The following is a 20,191-nucleotide window of genomic DNA, read 5'->3' as shown; positions in this document are numbered from 1 at the left end:
ATAATTAAACACGACAGACATTTGTGTGTATCAAAATGTATAATAAATCCTATAAATCGGTCGCGTTCGCTCACTCTTATACGACGAGCGGCGCGGCGGAACGAGGCGACGCGACGCGCGGTTTGTGTACGGGCGAACGCGCGAGAGGGATGCTTGCCCTCCCAGCCATGCGCTCGTGCACACAGCCACGTGCACCCGTATTGCCAATCAATTCGCGCATTGCGCGCCCGGGAATTAGACAATTAGGAGTCGTCACGTTCCGCTCGGTCCCACTGCGTTCCACCACCACCACCGCCGTCGCCGCCGTCGCCGCCGTCGCCGCCACCATAGCCACGTTCCATCGACCATCCGCGTTCTCCACCACCTCGAGACACTCTCCGGCGTCGGGCGATGCAGCCAGCTCCATCTGACGGCTGCGGAGTACCGGAAGAAGGGGGTTTCCCCTACGTGGGTTTCGATCCACCTCGTTGTCCGCTATTGGTCCACGTCCGACCGCGAAGCACGCCCATTCTCGAAACGCCCGTGATGTGCGTCAGCCCGCGCGTATTGGTCGAGGCCCAGGCCACGGTACCGGTTTTGCTATAGCGTTGCGGGGGCGGCGCGCACCCAGGCGGTAGTAGCACCGCAACGCCGAGAACGAGAAAAGAGAGATAGAGTGAGAGAGAGAGAGAGAGAGAGAGAGGGTGGGAGGGAGGGAGGGAGAATGGAGAGCCCCCTCGGCAGGGCTCTCCGCCGCGAGTGCAGCCGAGCTGGTAATCAGTGCCGTTTCCGCGGCAGTGGCGGTCACCACGCGGCAGATTATACAGATTACAACCGATTACATTTGTACACTCTGCCACCGACTTGTTTCTTTCCGTGCGGCACGGACTAACAGCACCCTCCCACTTCGTGTGTCCTCACCGTCGCGCGATCGGAGCCGCGAGTACGCGCTCGACCGCCTCGCTGATCCCGTCTAGGTCGCGGAGAGGTGCGCGTTGGTGTGCACGAGAAAAACTTCGTAGAGGTGCCACGAACCTAGGGGCATTCGAAGAGATCGTGTATCGACGTCCTTAATGGAACACGCTGATGAACAACATCGATGACAGCGAAATTCGGTTGACGCTGGAGATCAGTACTTGACCCTTTCCAAGCTGTCGCTTTCGTGAGTCCTGTATGCCGTTACGCGAACATTGACGTTTGTATAACCTAACGGGTGCGTAGCAAACGACAAATATCGTAACAGTGCGTCGTGTTATGATGAAGAAGGATTCAGGTTTAAAACGAGAGAAGCGCAATGCTGGAAATACCTTTTAAAATATCATGGGATATACACGAGAGAGAGAGAGAGAGAGAGATGAATCAGAATAATCGTTCGTAGTTAATTAAAACTTAACATGACAGCGAAAGCTGTCAACGTGAGGTTCATTCACGACACGTCGTCTCTCGCACAGAGAGTATTGTACAGCGTGGATTCCATTCTGCGCGCTTCGTTTAAATGTTTTTACGCAGATCCATCGTGCGCCGTCTGAGCGAAAGGAGCACGAAGTGTCGCGTGAAGAGCATCGCCGTATCGGAGAATATATCAGCTGAGAATCGACGAGGATGCGAAGAGTATAAAAGTTGAGAGGTGAGAAGAGGTCGGATCATCATGTTGATATCCTAAGAACACTCCTCTGACTCTGATGGAGGAATCCGCTCGTGTCGGCTGGGTCATTCCGCGGCGATGCGGCGGATTCCAAGAATAACGGAGCGCGAAACTTATTAAGGCGGCGGGCTCTGCGCCTCTCGGTTGGTCACCACGAAGTTAGCGGGCCTTCGTCCAGGAATCGCGATGTGACTCGATCGACACCTGTGGAAAGTGCCCCGCGGGCTCGATGGCGTCGACGTGTCGCGTCCATCATCTTTTAACGGACGTCCGTGAGAAGCTGATACAACGGCTGTTAGCTGCGACACTTTCAGGCGCGACTTATTCGGTGTTTCGTTAGGAATTGCAGTTTTTATTATTGCATGGACATTGGGATTACGCAACATGGAAGTAAGAGAGCGACCGAACGATCTCTTATTCATTCGCGTCTTTGGATGACTGTCGCGAGAGTGTAGCTTTATACAGGTTGATTAGAACTGCCGGTCGTATTTCGAGGACTTGTGAGACGTGAGAACTCGTGGAAGCCGACACCAGAATCGGCATGAGCAACAGCGAAGGCGTAGTGACGGGTAGCCCAGGTTCCGGTAGCGATCGTTTATGCGAGGACGTCGACATGGCTACTCCGACGTCAGCATCTTCGAATCTGAAGCCACGAAGCGGCAAGATCAGCTTTAGCGTCGATGCCCTGCTGAGTGGCACGAAGAAGAGTGCCATCGGCGGCGGCGGCGGCGGCGGCGGTGGCGGCGGCGGCGGCGGCACCTTTGCGGCCAGGCGAGATAACGACGACAGAATGGATACTGAAAAAAATATCGAGATAGAGGCGAGGTATCGCGAGCTCCTGATAGAACAGCAGAGACTTCAGAGCAGAGAACTACTCGCTAGATTAAGTCCTCACGGTCTCGCCGGCTTCGGCAATCATCACCACCACCACCACCACCATCATCATCCGAACAGACTCGAGCAAGATCACCCGCCCGCTCGACAAGAGATGCTCACGGTGAAGGATTTCTCGAGGACGAGCCACGACAAGTCGTCCTCGCCTATCAGAATAGACCAGGAGATACCGCGAGACCGACTGACGACCAGTTCGCCGAGCGGGATCGGCGAGACGATCCTCCAACGTGAACAAGAGCGTATTCAGGATGAGGACGAGAGGATCGACAGGATCACCAATCCGAGATCCGTGTCGCCCGCGAGCAGACGAGAGATCCTCGACGACCGTAGCGACTCCGAGGCGAATCGCTCGTTGGATGGGGACCGTACGACGGATCATTTGGACCTCGAGGACCACGAGATAAGAAGCGTCGGCCAGTCCGAGGATCTGAACGTGATGGACTCGGATTGCGAATTGGAGAGGGACCTGGAAGCCAACCAGGAGAAGGAGGAGAAGTCTAGCCCGGTAGTGCCTCAGCCGATTCATCCCGGAGTGCAAAGGCCCTCGCAGGGCCCGCCGTATCTCACCGGAGCGCCCGGCGCTCCCGGTTGGAACCCCGCGGGATTTCCGCATTCCCTGGCGGGGTTCGCGTGGCTGCCCCCACCCCCGCATCCGCACAATCCTCATGGACATCTCTACACGCCACATGGCGGACCTACCAGCCCGAACGGTAAAGCCCTAGCACGCTTTCGCTTAACCCTTAAAGTTATATACACCCGTAATGAAATCACTTTCAATCGTAAATTTATTTAATTTCGATCTTCTAGTGCACGATTAAGAAGCGTAATAATAAGTACGATTTGTGTTGGACCGTCGATACGAAAAACAAGTAAATATGATGATGTAATTGCAGTAATATCACTTAGTTAAATTGACGAGCAATCCAACAATTTTTGATGCTTATAGCATCTTATTGGATCTCAATAATAACTGATCGTAATAATTGGAAGTGAGAATACGTAATTTTGGAACGTACTTTATCAGGGTGCACAATGCAGGAAATTTTGCTTAAACACACTGTATGTCAAATTTAATCTTTAAATCGTCATTGCTTCCACTCGATACACCGTTGTTTTATACTGAAAGACAATCACTTAATTTGATCGACACTTTATAGTATAAAATTTAACTATTGTTTTGGTTAAATAAAATAACGATTTGATAGATTGAATTAAATGTGACACTATATAAATTTAGTAGTGCACGAATCTTGCAAGGGTGATTAAGGGTTTAGATCGACTATTATATTTCAGATCTGCATCAACTGGACCAAAGTCAAATAAATCTCTCTTAGACACACTGAAAATTATCATCTTTCGACTTAGTATTGTAGTGATAGTAGCGTAATGATTATTCACGCGGAAGAGTATTTCTTCGAAAACAAATTGCGCCCGAGAAATTTAAAAAGAATATTACGCGCGCGAACAAGGGTAGTTTCACTGTGTTTGCTTTTTAACCTGCGGACACAATGTTCGACAATCAGATGGAAAACGCGAACTCTTAATGCAACTGTTAATGCATGACACGCAGTCTCATAACGTCCTGCAGTTAGTACCGTGGATCACGCGAGTAGGCGGACATTATCGGTCTTACGTGCCAAAGAATTCGCTCGTACTCCGGTTTACCTTCATCGCGATTCGAGCTTAAAGCTAAAGGCTTTAAAACTGCCATCACGATCGACACGGTATATCCTTTTGCCTTGATGATTTCTTCTCTCGACCGGAAAGATTTAACGGGCATAACGAGACTAATGATAGATCTTAAATATCATGCAAATACGAGAGATAAATATTTATATATTTCGATGAACACACACATCATATTTTATCACAGCCATTAACTGAAGATATGAATATTACCGATATCAATTCAGTCAGCAATTTGATTAAATCTCGTTGATTAAAATGATTCGTTGCATTCTTCAGCATATAATTCTACATTCCATAATCCCTTGCTGTCGCAATCGTGTGACTTTGGGATAGAATTTGTTCACACACACGCAGGATGTCATACGATCAATTTAAATAAACGGTCGTATACACGACAGCTATATAATTTCAAAATTATCACGTTTTCTTACGGACCAATAAATAATCGAATTTTTCTCAGCGGAAATATTGAAGATGCAAATTTATATATCTATTACTAATTCACTTGAATGAAATTAGCTGATAACTTTAATAATTAACGGAATACCTCCTTGTGTAGTTATTAATTAATTAGTTAAAGAAATATTATATAAATATTATTGATAAACAAAGCTAACAATAAGAAAAATGTAGAGAGCAAAATTACGAGAGTCGTCTATATAAATAAACCAATAAATTTATACATGTAATGAAATTAAAATTATAATTGAATAAAATTAAAATGAATACGTAACATGTTTCGGCTCCTGGATTGAGCCTTCATCAGATGTAAATGAAACCATAATATTTCCGTGACGGTGTAATTGTAAATGTATGTGAGTGTTGCGACGCCAAATGAGTGACTCTCCAAGAGAACAAATTCGCTGACAAAGGATTGGTAAATCAAGTGTTGTCAGTAATCTAGTATGACGAAACGTGGTGTAAAAGAATTAAAAATAAAATTTTATAATTAAGCGAATTTGTTTGCTCCATAAATAACTCACTCGGCAGCACTCATGATATATTTCTCGCAACATCGAGAGTTTAATTTTATATTAATATAAGATGGCGATGAAAATTACATTAGAAAAACTTAGTAGTCAGTCGTGTGGAATAATCGCGTCGTCGATGATGATCCGAAATTTTTTTGTCACAAATTTAAGAAGTCAATTAATAAAAAAAATTTTAACGATATCAAATGTTTATGTTACGATATTAATATAAAGAATTATTACGTTACCCAGTTTTTGCCAGTCAAAATTAATTTTATTTAACATTTTTATGCAGTACTATCAAATGCTTTTTAATATCGTATAGTACCTGTAGATATAGAACTGCTATTAGACGTGTATTAGCCGTTAATTCTACGAACTGGTATAAGAATCGGTATCGAGGATTTAGCGAGAAACTGTGTAGGTAGAGCCGTAATTTTCCTTCTACTCGACGTTGACTATCGACTTCGGCACAGAATTGTATCGACCGTTCTTTTTCGAATTTCTATTCCAGAAACGTCAACGCGGAACTCAAACCTGTGTCACGATTTGAAGCCGCGATCTCGGTTCTTTGAAACGCGTGTATACGATCATCGGCGCGGAAAGTTCGATCGGCGCGTCGCGTCGGGCACTCGGTGTCATATATCTAGGCTATTAGGACGCATGATCGGTGCTTACAAAGCGACGACGGAATGTGTTTTCCATCGCCTCTAGTGTGACGGAGGGTATAAGGAGGGTGACCGCGAGGTGACGCGGGAGCGAAAAATCGGGCGCGGAGATCAAACTCGGCGTAATTGCCTAATGAGGAAGGTGAAAATCTCGAAGGAGAGAGCAAACGCCGCGCAATTCTCGTGACAGGTACAAAAGTGATCAGCCGTACAGAGATACGGATCTTGTTTTCATGACTGGTGGCGGATATATGGATTGTAATTGGCTAATAAATCGAGAAGGAAAGCCGTGGCGGTTCCAAGTCGCGATAATTAGACGTCGCTCGAGAGCACTTCGCTGATAAATAATTTACGATGACTTAAACGAGAGAATTAGTTGCGATTTATTAATTACCAACTGCAAGCCCTCTCTCTCTCTCTCTCTCTCTCGCTCTCTCTCTTATCTCGCGTAGATTAGCGATTGCTTGAAGAAAATTCGATTGCTGTAAACAAGATACGGATTGAATATACTTTGTTCCATTCAGAGTTATGCAGTTACTTGACGCAAAGCATGACAAAATGTTTAAGCCAGTCTGGAATAATTTTGTGTGTGCACGAATTTTTACAATATTTTCTATTTTAAAAAAACTGCGCTAATTTTTTAAGACTGACAAATAATCAGCGTACGGTTTGCTTAGACATGGAAATTGTAAACACATTTAAGACCCACCGACTGAATATTTGCCACTTATGTTTGTGTCGATCAACTTCTCTTGGTCACTTAATATCGTCAATCTATTGTTGAACCGTTATTAATTCTTACACAATTCGCAGTCATTTATCTAAACGAGTGGAAGATTCCCCTAATGGAGGAAGACGTTGAAGTGCCAAGATTCGTGTTGTCTCGTCAGTAAAGGACTCGCGAACGTTACTACATCGAGTCCATTCCTAATGGACAATTAAAGTAATACCTCATTAAGGTGTAACCGACACCTCGATGGGTTAATCGTACATCCTGGCACTTCGTCTCCGAGGTACTCCATCTCGAGTGCTCGCGAGAGTGCAAAGGGACGAGGAGAGTGCTCCTCGTACTTGGCCTCCCTATTCGCGCGTCAACTTTTACAGCTCGCCCGGAGACCCGTAATGGTTTCAGAGATTTCTTTCTCGGAAGCAGCGCGGAGTTCCTTATTACGCAGGAACTACGAGATTCGCAACGTCATTCACTTCTGGGACATTTAACGCGAGGATGGCGAAAGGAGTCGCCTACCTCCGAAGAATGAATCGCGGTTATTTTACGCGGTAAATTATTTTTGGAAAAGTCTCCGTTACATTATTATATACAGTTTTCTGGATAATATCTACAACAAATAATCAAAGCAATTTTACGAGAGAGTGACGAGAGAAAGTTATTAGAAAGATTTCCAGCAATTTTCCTCATTTCGCAACTACACAATTGAACAATTAACGCAGCGTGTATACGCCATTCGTAGTGGAATCGGAAAAGGGAGAATATTAGGAAAACGGCGAGTGTAAAACTAATATGAACGTACAAGAGCGCATTACCAGCTACGTTCATTGCTTTATCTTTCAAAGTAGCATAATTAAAAGTAACCCTTATAACACTCGACGTGTAAAACAGCATGAATGGTGAACGGAGAATGAGAGAATATTGGAAAGACACGCGATCCCGTAGCTAATGGGAACGCATAAAGGCCGACTGCTACACGGACCCGTGTATCTCTGCAAAGTGGCATAATTGAATGGAACGCATTTACACCGTTTCTGTCAACCGTAATAAAATCCGATTGAAAATATGACGCTCGATGTAAAGCCGGTATACCGACGGTAAATCAAGGAGGGACAACAAAATAGATACAATAACGAAATCGATAAGCGAGAATGCGTGCCAGCCGTAATCACGCCAGCGATTGTTTCTCAGCCAATCGGAGCGAAGCGCGATCGGTGACCGCTTCCGCTCCGATTGGTCGAGAAATCATCCTCAACCGTCAATCACAATCGCGGCTAGGGTGATTACGGCTCAAGAGCGACCACGCATTTGCTTTCCATATACCTTGTTTTCCACGCGCTGTTTACCGCTCGCCGGCAGAAAACGAAAAGCGGAAAAAGACGTGAACGGCGACGATCGGCGCCCGCACGCCAGCTGCGGGATCGCTATAACAGTTCGACATGATAGAGTCGTATATATAACTCACGGCATCCATAATGCATTCACGAGGACCCCGGTAAAAACGAGCTCTCTTGTTAAAGTGCCCTGTGTTAAGTTTGGTGTACAGCGCGTATTCAGCTTCCCGCGCGACGTCGCTCGGCGAAGCTTTTTGCGAACGATAACGACAAACTATACTCTGCTCCCCCCCCCCCCCTCGTTTTCTTTCCGCTGTTGGTGCGCGACACCAATTATACCGGCACTTCGAGCGAAGGCCGCGGAGCAACTCGGGTATGCACCACTACTGCAATCGCGATCATCCGTGACGATACTCGCTTTTGCCCGGTGATGATCGTTCACTTATAGAAATTCGGTTAATTACCCACGTCTTCTTATTTTAGCTCTCGGGATTTTCGAGGTAAGAAGCTCCGAATGAACGCAGATCGACATTTACTCATCGTTTAATCGATCGCGTCAAGATTGTGTATTTATACCTTTTATGCATACAGTATATATACAAAAATTCGCGTATACAATAAAAACAGTATTTTACGAGAGATAAGATAAATTGTGAAAATATTATTCTAAATTAAATTAAGCAATTTGTAGTGATTTGTATTTTAATTGAGCTCGATGTTTCATTTTCTGGTAAGTGATAAAACTTCACCCGCGGCAATATAAAAATTGTACTTTTCTAACTATTGGAAGACAGAAATCATAATAATATTATAAGGAAGTCATCATGATCTTATTTATCACTTATATAAGTTCATCTTTAAGTGACAAACGATGATAATGTAAGAATTGTCATGATGACGTCCTATGATATATCGTTGTGACTTAACTGTGACTGTGTTCTACCTGAGTGGTTAATCACTAAACTGAAGATTTTGTAGTGAGCATCTTTCAAAGTTACCATATTATAAGACCAGTAATGATTAATCGTAACTAGAAAAAAAAAACACAATTTTTATATTTATTATAATTAACATGAGGTTAAGTGAGGTATGCAATTACTCGGAAAATAAAAAACTAGGTTGTAAAAGTCCACTAAGACTACTTAACCTTTACGGGCAGACACTCTCTAGTATTAAAACAATATCATATTTTGAGGCAAGAAATACAATAAAAAAATAATACATAAAAACAAATCTTATGCACAAGGAAAAGATTAGTGTGCCCGGTGAATACAAAAATTTGTAACTCCAAATTGTGTTCATTCAAATTTTTCACGTAAAAGAAAATGTGTAATCATATATACATTCAAAATTTTGAATTTTCAAAAAACATTAAGAAAACTCCAATAAACAAACGTTAATTATAACCGATACTTCGATGTCTTTTAAGTAAAAAAAAAAATGAATTTTGTCTTGTTCTATCCGTTTCATCTTCCAGACTTACAAGCTATGAGTGCGGATAATATACAAAATAAAAGTGAATACAAAACAAAAATGTTCATTCATCAGGATATGCTTCAATAATTTCTACATATAGTCGAATCGAAACGTCGATAATGAAACATCTCTCCGAAATATCATATCTTCTGCGCGCGCAAAAGTAGTTTCTGAAAAATTAGATAGTGAAAAGCTTATTAGCCCATTTCCATTAAGCGTTCACCACTGACAGTTATTCCCTGGGGGGGGGGGGGGGGGGGGGGGATGCGATACGGGGCTCGTACATATAGCCGATAATCCCCAGGGCCCGTCGGTTGGGCGGCGGCTTACGAAAATTATGAATACGGACGTCATTTATAACGCTCGAACACCGCTGGCCCGTACGCATTTATCTGGATTGCGCGCGCAGGAATGAATTAACGACGCCCGCCCCGCGTCCAATGATGTTCTACAAAATATTTCGGACGATTCATCATTCCATGGACGTAATTACCCGGCTCGGCCGTTCCAGCGCAGCGGCCCGACGCGACGCCCGTCTGCCGGTCTATCTCTCTCTCTCTCTCTTCAGCATCCCTGAAAATTCAGTATCTGTTGATGAAAGCGGTCACAGCGTGTAAGGATTGCAATTGCCTTCTGTGAGACGTTGCATCTCTCGTAAAATTACTCGCAAGAGTGCGCGGGTAATTTTAAAAGTCTCATTTTATTATATTGATCTTATTGTGCTGTTACAGAATAAATTTCGTACTTTTTATGCCGCGGTCTGAATATAATTGGATATTAATTTTAATTTAAAACGCGTGTATAAAGAACAGTTTTGCTAGGGTATGAGAATTTAATTAAATACAGATCTAATAATTTTGTCGGATCGTTCAAATTCTATAGAACGATAATCTAAGAAAATTATTTTCAACTATGATAGGAATTTGGACCAACAAAAAATATATGTTAGACTGGTCTTTAAAAAAATTTTTTTTTTGTTCGCCCCCTAAAAAACTTTTTTTAAATTTTATTCGCTCGAAAAAGACCTCCAAAAAGATTCCATATTCGGTATGAAGATTCACAGCTTCTGTTGTAATATCAAGCGAATAAAATTTAAAAAAAGTTTTTTTTAACGAATAAAACTATCGAATTTGATAGGTCTAGAGGCATCCCTTCCCATGGATCTACCGACCTCCAGTTTAGCACAGCTTATTTTTTCATCAAATGGAACCAATTTAGGGGGCGAACAAAAAAAAAGTTTTTTAAAGACTAATCTAATATATATATATATAAATGTAATTAAATAAGAGAAACCCTTCATTCGGTGAAAGTGAATTTTATCGCGCTTAAATATTTCCATTAATATGTAAATTTATGTATATACCTATACATATTTAATTCTGCGTAAATAGTTCGTAAATAATACGTAAATAATACGTAAAGTTATTCTCAGGTCTGTATCAAGCTAAATTTTTAGGTACTTCTCAGCAAAAAAGTTTTTTTCCATGTACAGTAATTTACGGTTCAGCCACGCACGCGAAGTCTCCGGATGAATCCTTTAAACGTTTCACGTTACGTCTAACTGAAAAGTTTACACGGAAGGCAAACTGATTATGTACCTATCAGAAACGACTACGTCCGTTGCGGCTGCGTAACCATACGCGTGCGTGTTCCAGCGGTCGGGTAATTAACAGAAATTAATTAGCAGTCAAGAAGAACATATTGATCGGTTACGTGCGCGGCATGGCCAACTTCGATGAGCGACATGAAATCGCTGTATTACCGCATGAATGGATGCGGCATCGACACGTAACGACAGATTGTCCGGCTACGCGCGGATTCGTATGGCATCTTTCTTGCGTATACCGCGGTCTCGCGTTTATACTTATACATTAAACTCTATCTTACATACAGATCCGTCTTTCCTCTAATAAGCAAGCAAATGACATTGTAACTCGAGCGTCAACCACACTAATCCATTAGCTCGTGATGCTCAAGGCAGGAAATTTCCAACGAAGATGAAAAAAATTAAAATGTACCGCCGAACGACGACGACGTGTAATTATGGTCCGATAAAAAGTTCGCGCCGTTCACGACGCGTAAGAAAGTGGTAGCGGATAGATCCGCGCGAGTTTTGACTTGTCCGCAATAGGTATTTAATTAGCAGAAATTAATTAGCCTCCTAGGAGAACATATCGATCGGTTACGTGCGTAAACCCCTGCACCAGGTGTCCCCGAGCGACACGCGAAACGGGCGACCGCGGCGGTGCAACGAGAATGGAAGACGTATGATACCGGTGTGTGCGTCTCTCGACCGATCCGGTCGACAATGCCGGCGCGGCCTATATCCCTTTTTTGTACGCCTTGGCCGAGCGTTAATTAGCGCTCGGAATCCACGGCGATATGCCCTCCTCGCCGCGTCGCGCGGAATCGTCATCGTTCCGTCGTGCCGAATGTCGGAAGCGCACTTTTTCGACGTGTATGTATGGTGCGGCCGTACAGAAGTCGCGCGATGTAACTTTTCGCATCTGGCCGCGAGATATCAATTACTCTTCTCCTCGTATACGAGTCGCTTATTTCGAATGCGGCGCGAGATAGCGCGGCGTGTGTTGTACAGGGAAATAATATGTCTAATTATAGGACGGTGCGCGGGCGCTAAGAAGAGTTATATCGGTAAGCCAACTGCGGGATTTTTAAGAAACGCGTCAATACTTCATTTGGTCCCTTGTGTCGTCGCTTGAGAAAAAAAATCCGCGTCTCTAACGCGCGGGATATCAATTATCGCGGTCTAAAATGAAGAAAAGAAAAAAATAATAAGCCCCCCCCCCCACCACGCATATTTCTCCTACGTGTGCAGAGGGATACGTCGTATTTTTATCCTGATAATTTTTAAGCGAATTTTAACGAAGCGCGATCAGCTCGGAATGGATTTTTACAAATGAATGACAAAGGTGCGGGAATATGCTACTCCGGACGTGATCGCGCTTACGTATATGGGGAGGTGTGGGCGAAACTTCGCGCAGTACCAACTAATTGCGCGTATACGATCGTAAACAACGGCATATTAGCCAATGATAATCGTGCGCGCCGGACGCGGGGAGGCTCGTGGGGCGCGATGGGTCGATAATTATAGGCGCCGTTTTCGTCGAGCGTTCGAGGGCGATTGATTTTTTTCTACGATTTATTATAATTCGCGCCCTCTTTCCACCGCGCGGTACCGCGCGAGTACCTTAATCGCTTCGTCATACGCGAGACCTATGAAAACGCGTCGGGTGTGCTTGTAAATTAACGACTAACGCTGCACATCCGGGGTTAATTATCATTCGACGAGCGCAAGAAGACGGGACTGGCGTTTTAATAGTACAGATACAAATGTCCGCGAATATCATTATTAACGTATCTCTCTCTCCTAATGACGCTGATAGCAGAAGTGGTGCGGCGGAGTAATGTTAATTTAATCCTCGGTCTCGTCTCTTTTTCAAGAAACGAGAACGAGGCGAGGTTCGACTGAATGCCTTTCTAATAAAAACATCGTGTTTTTCGTTGAAAATTAAACTTTCTAAACTTTTTGCGACAATAACCACTTCGCATATTGCATTTTCCTGAAGTAAATAAGAACTTACTGGAAATGCTAATTTAGTTACTAACTTTTAATACACACGATTGGATATACTCATACATTTATTTTCTTCGAAAAACTAGGAGCGTCAAATAAATACATTTAAACGCAATTTCTTTAAATTCACACCACAAATACTTTCTAAAGACATAAGGTACTCTATACGCGATATAATAATCGCTGGATAATAATAATTTCTTTTTGTATATTTATTAAAGTGATGAAAATTAATCCGAGAGACTACAACGACCCGCCACGTGTAGTGTAGGACCGGAAAATTATCATGTATCAAATCCTATATTAGATTAACGGTATGTCTTCTCTTTGGTTCCAGGGGACTTAAGATTGCCGGGACCTGGACCGGGCCCGGTTAGGTGCACTCTCAGGAAGCACAAACCGAACCGGAAGCCGAGAACGCCGTTCACGACGCAGCAGCTGTTGTCGCTCGAAAAGAAGTTTCGCGAAAAACAGTACCTGACGATAGCCGAAAGAGCGGAGTTCTCGTCGTCTCTTCACCTCACGGAAACGCAGGTGAGACGCCGAACGGTTGACACGCGAGTAATTAGCTCTCTTTAGCAAATTGAAAAATTCCCATTTTATGTAACGATCTCCAGCGGAACATAAATGTTCAAGACGTACGTTAAGAACAATGCTGCTCGTAAATGAGTTTCGTAAATTAATACAAATTGGATCGTACTTTTAATTATCTAATAAATAAAATATAAAGCGAGTAAAAAAGATTTTGCACACATATTGGCTTTAAATTATTCTTCGATTAACGAGCTCATTAATAAAAGTCGTCAAAATTATCTGTTTATTTTATTGAACGATAATAAACCACCAATCACATTAGCGTGCTTTTGAAGTAAAAGATGGTATTTTCGTGTCGCGCAAATTAATATTTATACAGTAATCGATAATAATAAAAGGGCAAAGAAGTGTCAATTTAAATTAACTGAAAATAAAATAAAATAAAATAAAACTAATGACATATTTAATTCTAAATTACGATTACAAATCATATATTAAAATTAACGATTTACAACCAAATAATATTTAACTTAAAACTAACTGAAATAGTGCTTCAAATTAAAATTAAAATTAACAAGTTTCGACTCCTAGATTGAATCCTATTATTTATTTATAGTTAATTTTTGAATTAACTCTTCTTCGTCCTCTTTTATTATTATGGATTATTGTTTATATTAAGAGTCCTCTTGTTGAATTTTAAATTAATTGTTAATATTTATACATCTTTATAATATCTTCACGCTCGAGTTAATAGTGTTAACCGCAAATTTATCTCTCACGAATATTATTATTAGAATATATCCGTGCTCTTTTCTCAATTCGGACTATCGTGATTCTTTGCCGTGTATGTAACAGAGTAGGCTATTATCGCGCCGGTTGGCGTGCTAAGATACACTTTGCGCATTCGTTACAATGCATCAGTCGAAATGAAGCTACGTCGCACATTCATTTGCTTGGATAAGCTACGATTACCCCGCCATCTCCTCGTGTCGTTTAAGTCGCCAAACCGTTCCCTCGATCGCGCTCTTTTCTCTCTCATTATTCACCGCGGACAAAGAGATATGTATACAATTCAAATCGTGACACTCGCGTCGTGGTGATATTCATCCTATCATCACACGTAGTAACTTATCACTCGATTCTTTTACGACGACGAGGAGAAAGCAAAGGCGGCTGACGGTCCTTTCGTATTTATCGAATGCTTAATTTTGGAATCAATTTTAATTCGTACATCGCATGGAAAGAGTTAAAATTTATTCCTGAAAATATATAGTATAGTTATGGCACGATACAATATTTTAAAGATTTTGCACTCTTCAGTAAAATTAATCAAACTTATTTTGTATTTTATTGTAGTTTTTATTAATGAATGTGAGAGATTTATGTAAAAATTCTTCGAGACATAACGCTGTTATCCCACGGTTGCCATATTTTCGAGGTAAATTTTAAGAAATAATTCTTACACAGGATATATTAACGATTTTGATACTACATTCCATTTTTAACTTTAGAATAGTCAGGAAGAACAGTTTTATTGAGGTATTAAAAAATTTAGCTAAATGCAAATCTAAAAATAATTTTATTATACTATCAAAATACATACTATAACCGAGTGAGTGAGACAATCAAGCTGTAATTGCTAGAATATCAAAACTTTTTGCAGCATTACTGCTCATCGGACTTCAGTTTCTTACATAATAATTTTAATAGTTCAAAAAAACATCAAAATTGAAACGAGTATAAAAGGCTATACAGAGTCATACGCTGTTAACCGAGCGCGGAAATTACAAAAAAATCTCACATTTAGATTCAATTCAAAGTCGAACGTTTCGGTCCTTTAATCTGGACCATCATCAGCGACAATACAAAAATATCTTAGAGATGGTGAAGTTGAAGTCCAACAGAAGTAAAGCCAACACTTGGTGGAGTGAAGGAGTTTAATAGTTCGACAAAATTATTTTCAAAAAGCTGAACATTTAATAAATTTTCAGATACCTCAGTAAAAATCGTTCTTTCCGTGTAGCGTTATACCAAATAAACTTTAGTTACGTAAGTTTAATTAAGCGCACGAGCTTCCACGAGTAATTAAAAATTGTCCGTTAAAATCGAAACGTTTTCTAAACTAATTGAACACAGTTTAGAAGATGTTCTATTTTTTAACGTTTTTTAACGTCTAAGTGCACCGTAATTATTCTATTCGTGTATATTGCCAAAAATAAGTGTTCATTAAATTAGAAACTTCATCGATGTAGAAGAATTTCGAAGTCCTTGTGCTTCTCATATTCGTGCTGAAAGTGCTGCGAATTAGCCGTCGATTCAAAGCGACAGCTGCGCAAACGACTGCGTGTGCAAATAACAATTAAACGCGATTTAATGTTGACCCGACACATCTGCATGTATAAACCCGAGTGTTAGGCGTGTCGCTGTCTTGTGACATCGTGGATTTCTCGATACGTCGATAATTTCCTGTTGGTAGTTTCGATGTTCCGCCGACTGTTTTGTCTAACGACGCGCTAAATGGCTCTCGTGTGTGTTTTACGCGGAAAATCTTTATTTGTTTCAGACCAGGCGTTCTCGATGGTAACGCGTTAAATAATAAAATATTACCGCGTAATTTTAATAATCATGGATTCTCAGGCGTTTGCAGTAACTCCGCGCGGTTTGAATATGCTATTTGCCGATTGTAAATTTCTACAGCCGCTGGTATTAAACGCGACATCCAACCAACCAATAATGACACTTATGTAATGTTTGCAGGTGTGTCGCATATGATATAAAATGCAACACGACATTAGAATTTATGATTTCTCACGTTATTCGGTACCTTACGAACCAGTATTTTTAACGATTCGTGGTAAACAGATTCGTTCTCAAATCACTGGCTGTACTTATCAGCCAGTGATTATTACATATATATTATATTACATATATATGTAATTGCTATTACATGCACTGTAAAAAATAAAATATTAATTTTAACTCAAAGACGTTGAGTAAATTTTCTGAGACATGCAAAAATGTTAAAATAAACAAAATGATGGCAAGGGCGATTAAAGAGTCAGTAAGAATTTTCGTTTAACAATAAAATATATAATCAGTCATTTTCAATAAAATTAATTCAAACACTACTCAATATTAAATCGTCTACAAACAACCATGATACAATTAAAATAAATCGTCTACAAACAACCATGATAATACAATTAAAATAGAAATAGGCATTAAAATATAAAAAAATATATATTCAGATATGAAAATTCGGCGGACAAAATCAATCGCTAAAAAATCGTTCATGCAGTTTCCATTTTGATCCTGTGAGTCCTCATTGAACAAACCGACATTAAAGTTACACGCGATTGAAAAGTCGTATGCATAACAATATTTCTGAAAACGATGGTACAAAACTTTCTTTATAAATATTAAACAAATTATGCCAAAATTTTTCAAAAAGAAAACTCACCAAGAAAATCAAACAAATTAAATCAGCAATAATGTTATTTAGGTGTGTAGGCATAGTTACGATAATATACGTCAATCAAATGCAATAAAAACGAAACAATTGAAAAGAATTCTTCGCAACATTATGGACATTGTGTAAAAACGATTTATAACGTTGAAGAAACGATGTAGACTGAACAAGACTAATAATTATCGATATTAGAAAGTCAAACTTTATTTTTACAACAAATTTATTTACATACGCTTTATGAAGACCTTCAGTATCTGTTTGTAAATTAATACTATTTTTCTGTTTTTTAATATTCAGCATTTCAGATATTAAGCGTTTTCTATAACAAGGCTCTTTGTCTAAAATTTTTATGTTATCCCATTGAAAATCACAAAAATGTTAATTTTAACATTCTTGCATGTCTCAGAAAATCCACTCAACGTCTTTGAGTTAAAATTAACATTTTATTTTTTACAGGGTATATACGTAATTTTACTATCATAACGTGTCGAATAACATTATCGAATATCAATTATTATAGCGTGTAACAAAAACCTTAACTCGTTCGATTTAATTTGTATTTTATTTTAAAACATTGCTTCTGAAGAGGCTTCGTATTACCACTGATGTTACAAAAATGTTTAAAGCTTGTATTATTAAATCTCAAGTTATCACCCAACACAGAAACATGAAGAATTAATGAAGAAGCGATACATGAACGGACTTTACCATAAACAATATCAGTTCACTCGTTATTACTCTAAATCGAGGATACTGTAACGTTTCAGGTGAAGATCTGGTTTCAAAACCGAAGAGCCAAGGCGAAGCGGCTGCAGGAGGCGGAAATAGAGAAGCTGAGACTATCCGCGAGGCCTCTGCTGCACCCCAGCTTCGGATCGGGACTGATGTTCTCCGGGGTGGGCCCGCCTGGTACCCCAGGAGTGCCTCCCTTCATTGCAGCTGCCATGGCTAGGCACACCCATGCCGCAGCAGCGGCGGCCATGTTCATGGGGCCGCCTGGGCACCGACCTTAATAATGATATCCCAAGACGTAATACGCGCGTAATTCGAAGTCATTCGTGACGTCGTCGTCGTCCGAAGACCCAACCTGCTCACAACCTGGGGATCCGGCGACGGAGAATCTGTGAATTGTCATGAATTCATGGATACGAAAACGTGTACAATTTATGTAAGAATCCGCGCGAGGGAGACTCTAAACTCCGGGAATTCAATTCCAGACGATACCCGACACGATATATATAATTTCGAGAACCGTCATTTACGAAGTCGAGAAACCTAAGAGCTGGGAGATCTATAAGAGCTAGAGTTCGGTAAAGCCAAAAAGAAGTCTAATAAAATAGTAATAGATCTAAACAACGGATTTTCGCAGTGAAATCTTTTTTTCTGTACGCGTGAAATGGGAAAATTGTCCGAGGTTTTCAGCCGCTTTTGTTCATCAGTCAGTCCATGTTCCGTTCGAGTTTAATTGCCCGATCTTCTATCGACATCGATAGAATACTGGGATCCACCGTTTAACGTTGGAAGTCGAAACCGCTTGTCTCCTGCAGTGGGACACAAATGATCTGGATTTCGATATCGTTGAGTCCGAACTATCGTCGCGTAAATGTTTCGAGACGATATGGAGCACGTATATATATATATATATTTTTTGGCGCCTCGTGAGGTGTGCGAAACTTTGATCTCAAGAGAAGGCACGAGTGTACATAGTGTAAATAGGTTATGCGTTCGTATACGGTAACTATGGGTGTACGTATGTATATACACACGTGTACAGGACACTTCCGATTACCGGTGAAGAAGAGGAATCGCGTGAGGAACGGGAGTTCGTTTTTAACGATTTCAGAACCGCGCTGGGCGATCTATAGCGAACGTTCGTTCACAGATATGCGTTTTTAACGTGGACTGATCGAGAGTATGCAGCGACGTGAAATGTGCGGAGAGGTATACGTTGAAATAATTCCGAGTCTGAGAGCGCATCAATAGAGGATAAAGGGTTCGAAACCATAATGTATAATAGTCGTTTCTCTGAAAGTATTTAATTCCTCACATTGAAGAGAATTCATCTATTCGTTTATATACTTACATTAGAATTTTTTTTCAAAACCTAACACGCGATACTTTCAAAAGTTCTGCGGTGGCGTCTCTGAATAGCTTATAAATCTTATATGTCTTATCAACAAAGAACAGACCATATTGATTCTTCATCGGCAAATATATGTATTGTTCCTAGCTCGCCTAATCGCGATATCTTTCAGACTTATCGATTTCTTTCTATATGCGAGAAGACAAGACAAGCGCGTGTAAATTATGTATCCGCTTGCGTCGAATTGTGAATCGAGGGAGACACGGAGTCGCTCATATAGACAGTAAAAGCTAACGTTACGTATGTGGCGTGGTTCTAGACGTACCTATGCGCCTTGTATAAATGTAAGATGATAATTTATCCATGGAAGTATATATATTATAGCGAAATAAAAGATTTCAGTATTTACATTCTTTCCATCGATTCTTCCAACCCTCGATGAAACGTTTACAAATTCTATGCACGGATGGATAAACAAGACAAATTGTAGAATAGAAATTGATTTTTTAAGGATTCTCCCTGGAAAGCAAAAGGACGTTATCGACTCTCGAACAGTTTTCCGCGATTGACTAATTCGCAAATAATAATGCAATTGATGCAATCGATCGAGCGTAACTTTTTCAAATAAGGCGTCGTATTATCGAGGCAAGGTATGGGGGAAGAAAAAGAATACGCGCCGGGTGATTTGCCGCGACGCGATCGAACGTATATATATACGTATATCGCACAGTCATCGACAGGTCGGCTTCATATACGGCAAAAGTAGTCGGGATAAGGCGGCCGAAAGTGTCCGCCAGATAATTAGAAATATGTTAATCCGCTGCGGCTGCTAATTGGTTTTCGACTAAATTTTTAATTAAGTCTTAAGCCTGGGCGGCGCTCTGATTTATCGAAGAGAGAGAGAGAGAGAGAGAGAGAGAGAGAGAGAGAGAGAGAAAGGGAGCCCGCCGCTAATTATAAAATATATATACAGCGGAGACGGCGACCAACACACACCGTACCGGCGCGGCGAGGTAGGCTCGTTAGTTTGCCGTTATCATATTTGTGCGCTCTGTGTCTTCGCTGTGTGCGCACCTGTCCTCGCTTTACGGTATGTTGTGGCCATAAGGCGCCCGCGGCGCCCGGCG

General features: G+C 41.3%; 1 protein-coding gene across 1 annotated transcript; it reads left to right on the top strand.

Annotated features, from left to right (window-relative positions):
* Nucleotides 1-2,150: 2,150 nt before the first annotated feature.
* Nucleotides 2,151-18,290, top strand: Msx (homeobox protein Msx). The gene is made up of 3 exons (XM_018540934.1): nt 2,151-3,228; nt 13,316-13,512; nt 17,749-18,290. The coding sequence occupies exons 1-3, from the start codon at nt 2,166-2,168 to the stop codon at nt 17,992-17,994; spliced, it is 1,506 nt and encodes a 501-aa protein (XP_018396436.1). The 5' UTR covers nt 2,151-2,165; the 3' UTR covers nt 17,995-18,290.
* The last annotated feature ends 1,901 nt before the right edge of the window (nt 18,291-20,191 follow it).

The sequence above is a fragment of the Cyphomyrmex costatus genome, unplaced genomic scaffold (genome assembly GCF_001594065.2).
Source record: "Cyphomyrmex costatus isolate MS0001 unplaced genomic scaffold, Ccosl1.0 scaffold273, whole genome shotgun sequence".
Classification (NCBI taxonomy): Eukaryota; Metazoa; Arthropoda; class Insecta; order Hymenoptera; family Formicidae; genus Cyphomyrmex; species Cyphomyrmex costatus.
The sequence above is the reverse complement of the archived record's forward strand: the minus strand, read 5'-3'. Positions and strand labels throughout refer to the sequence as shown.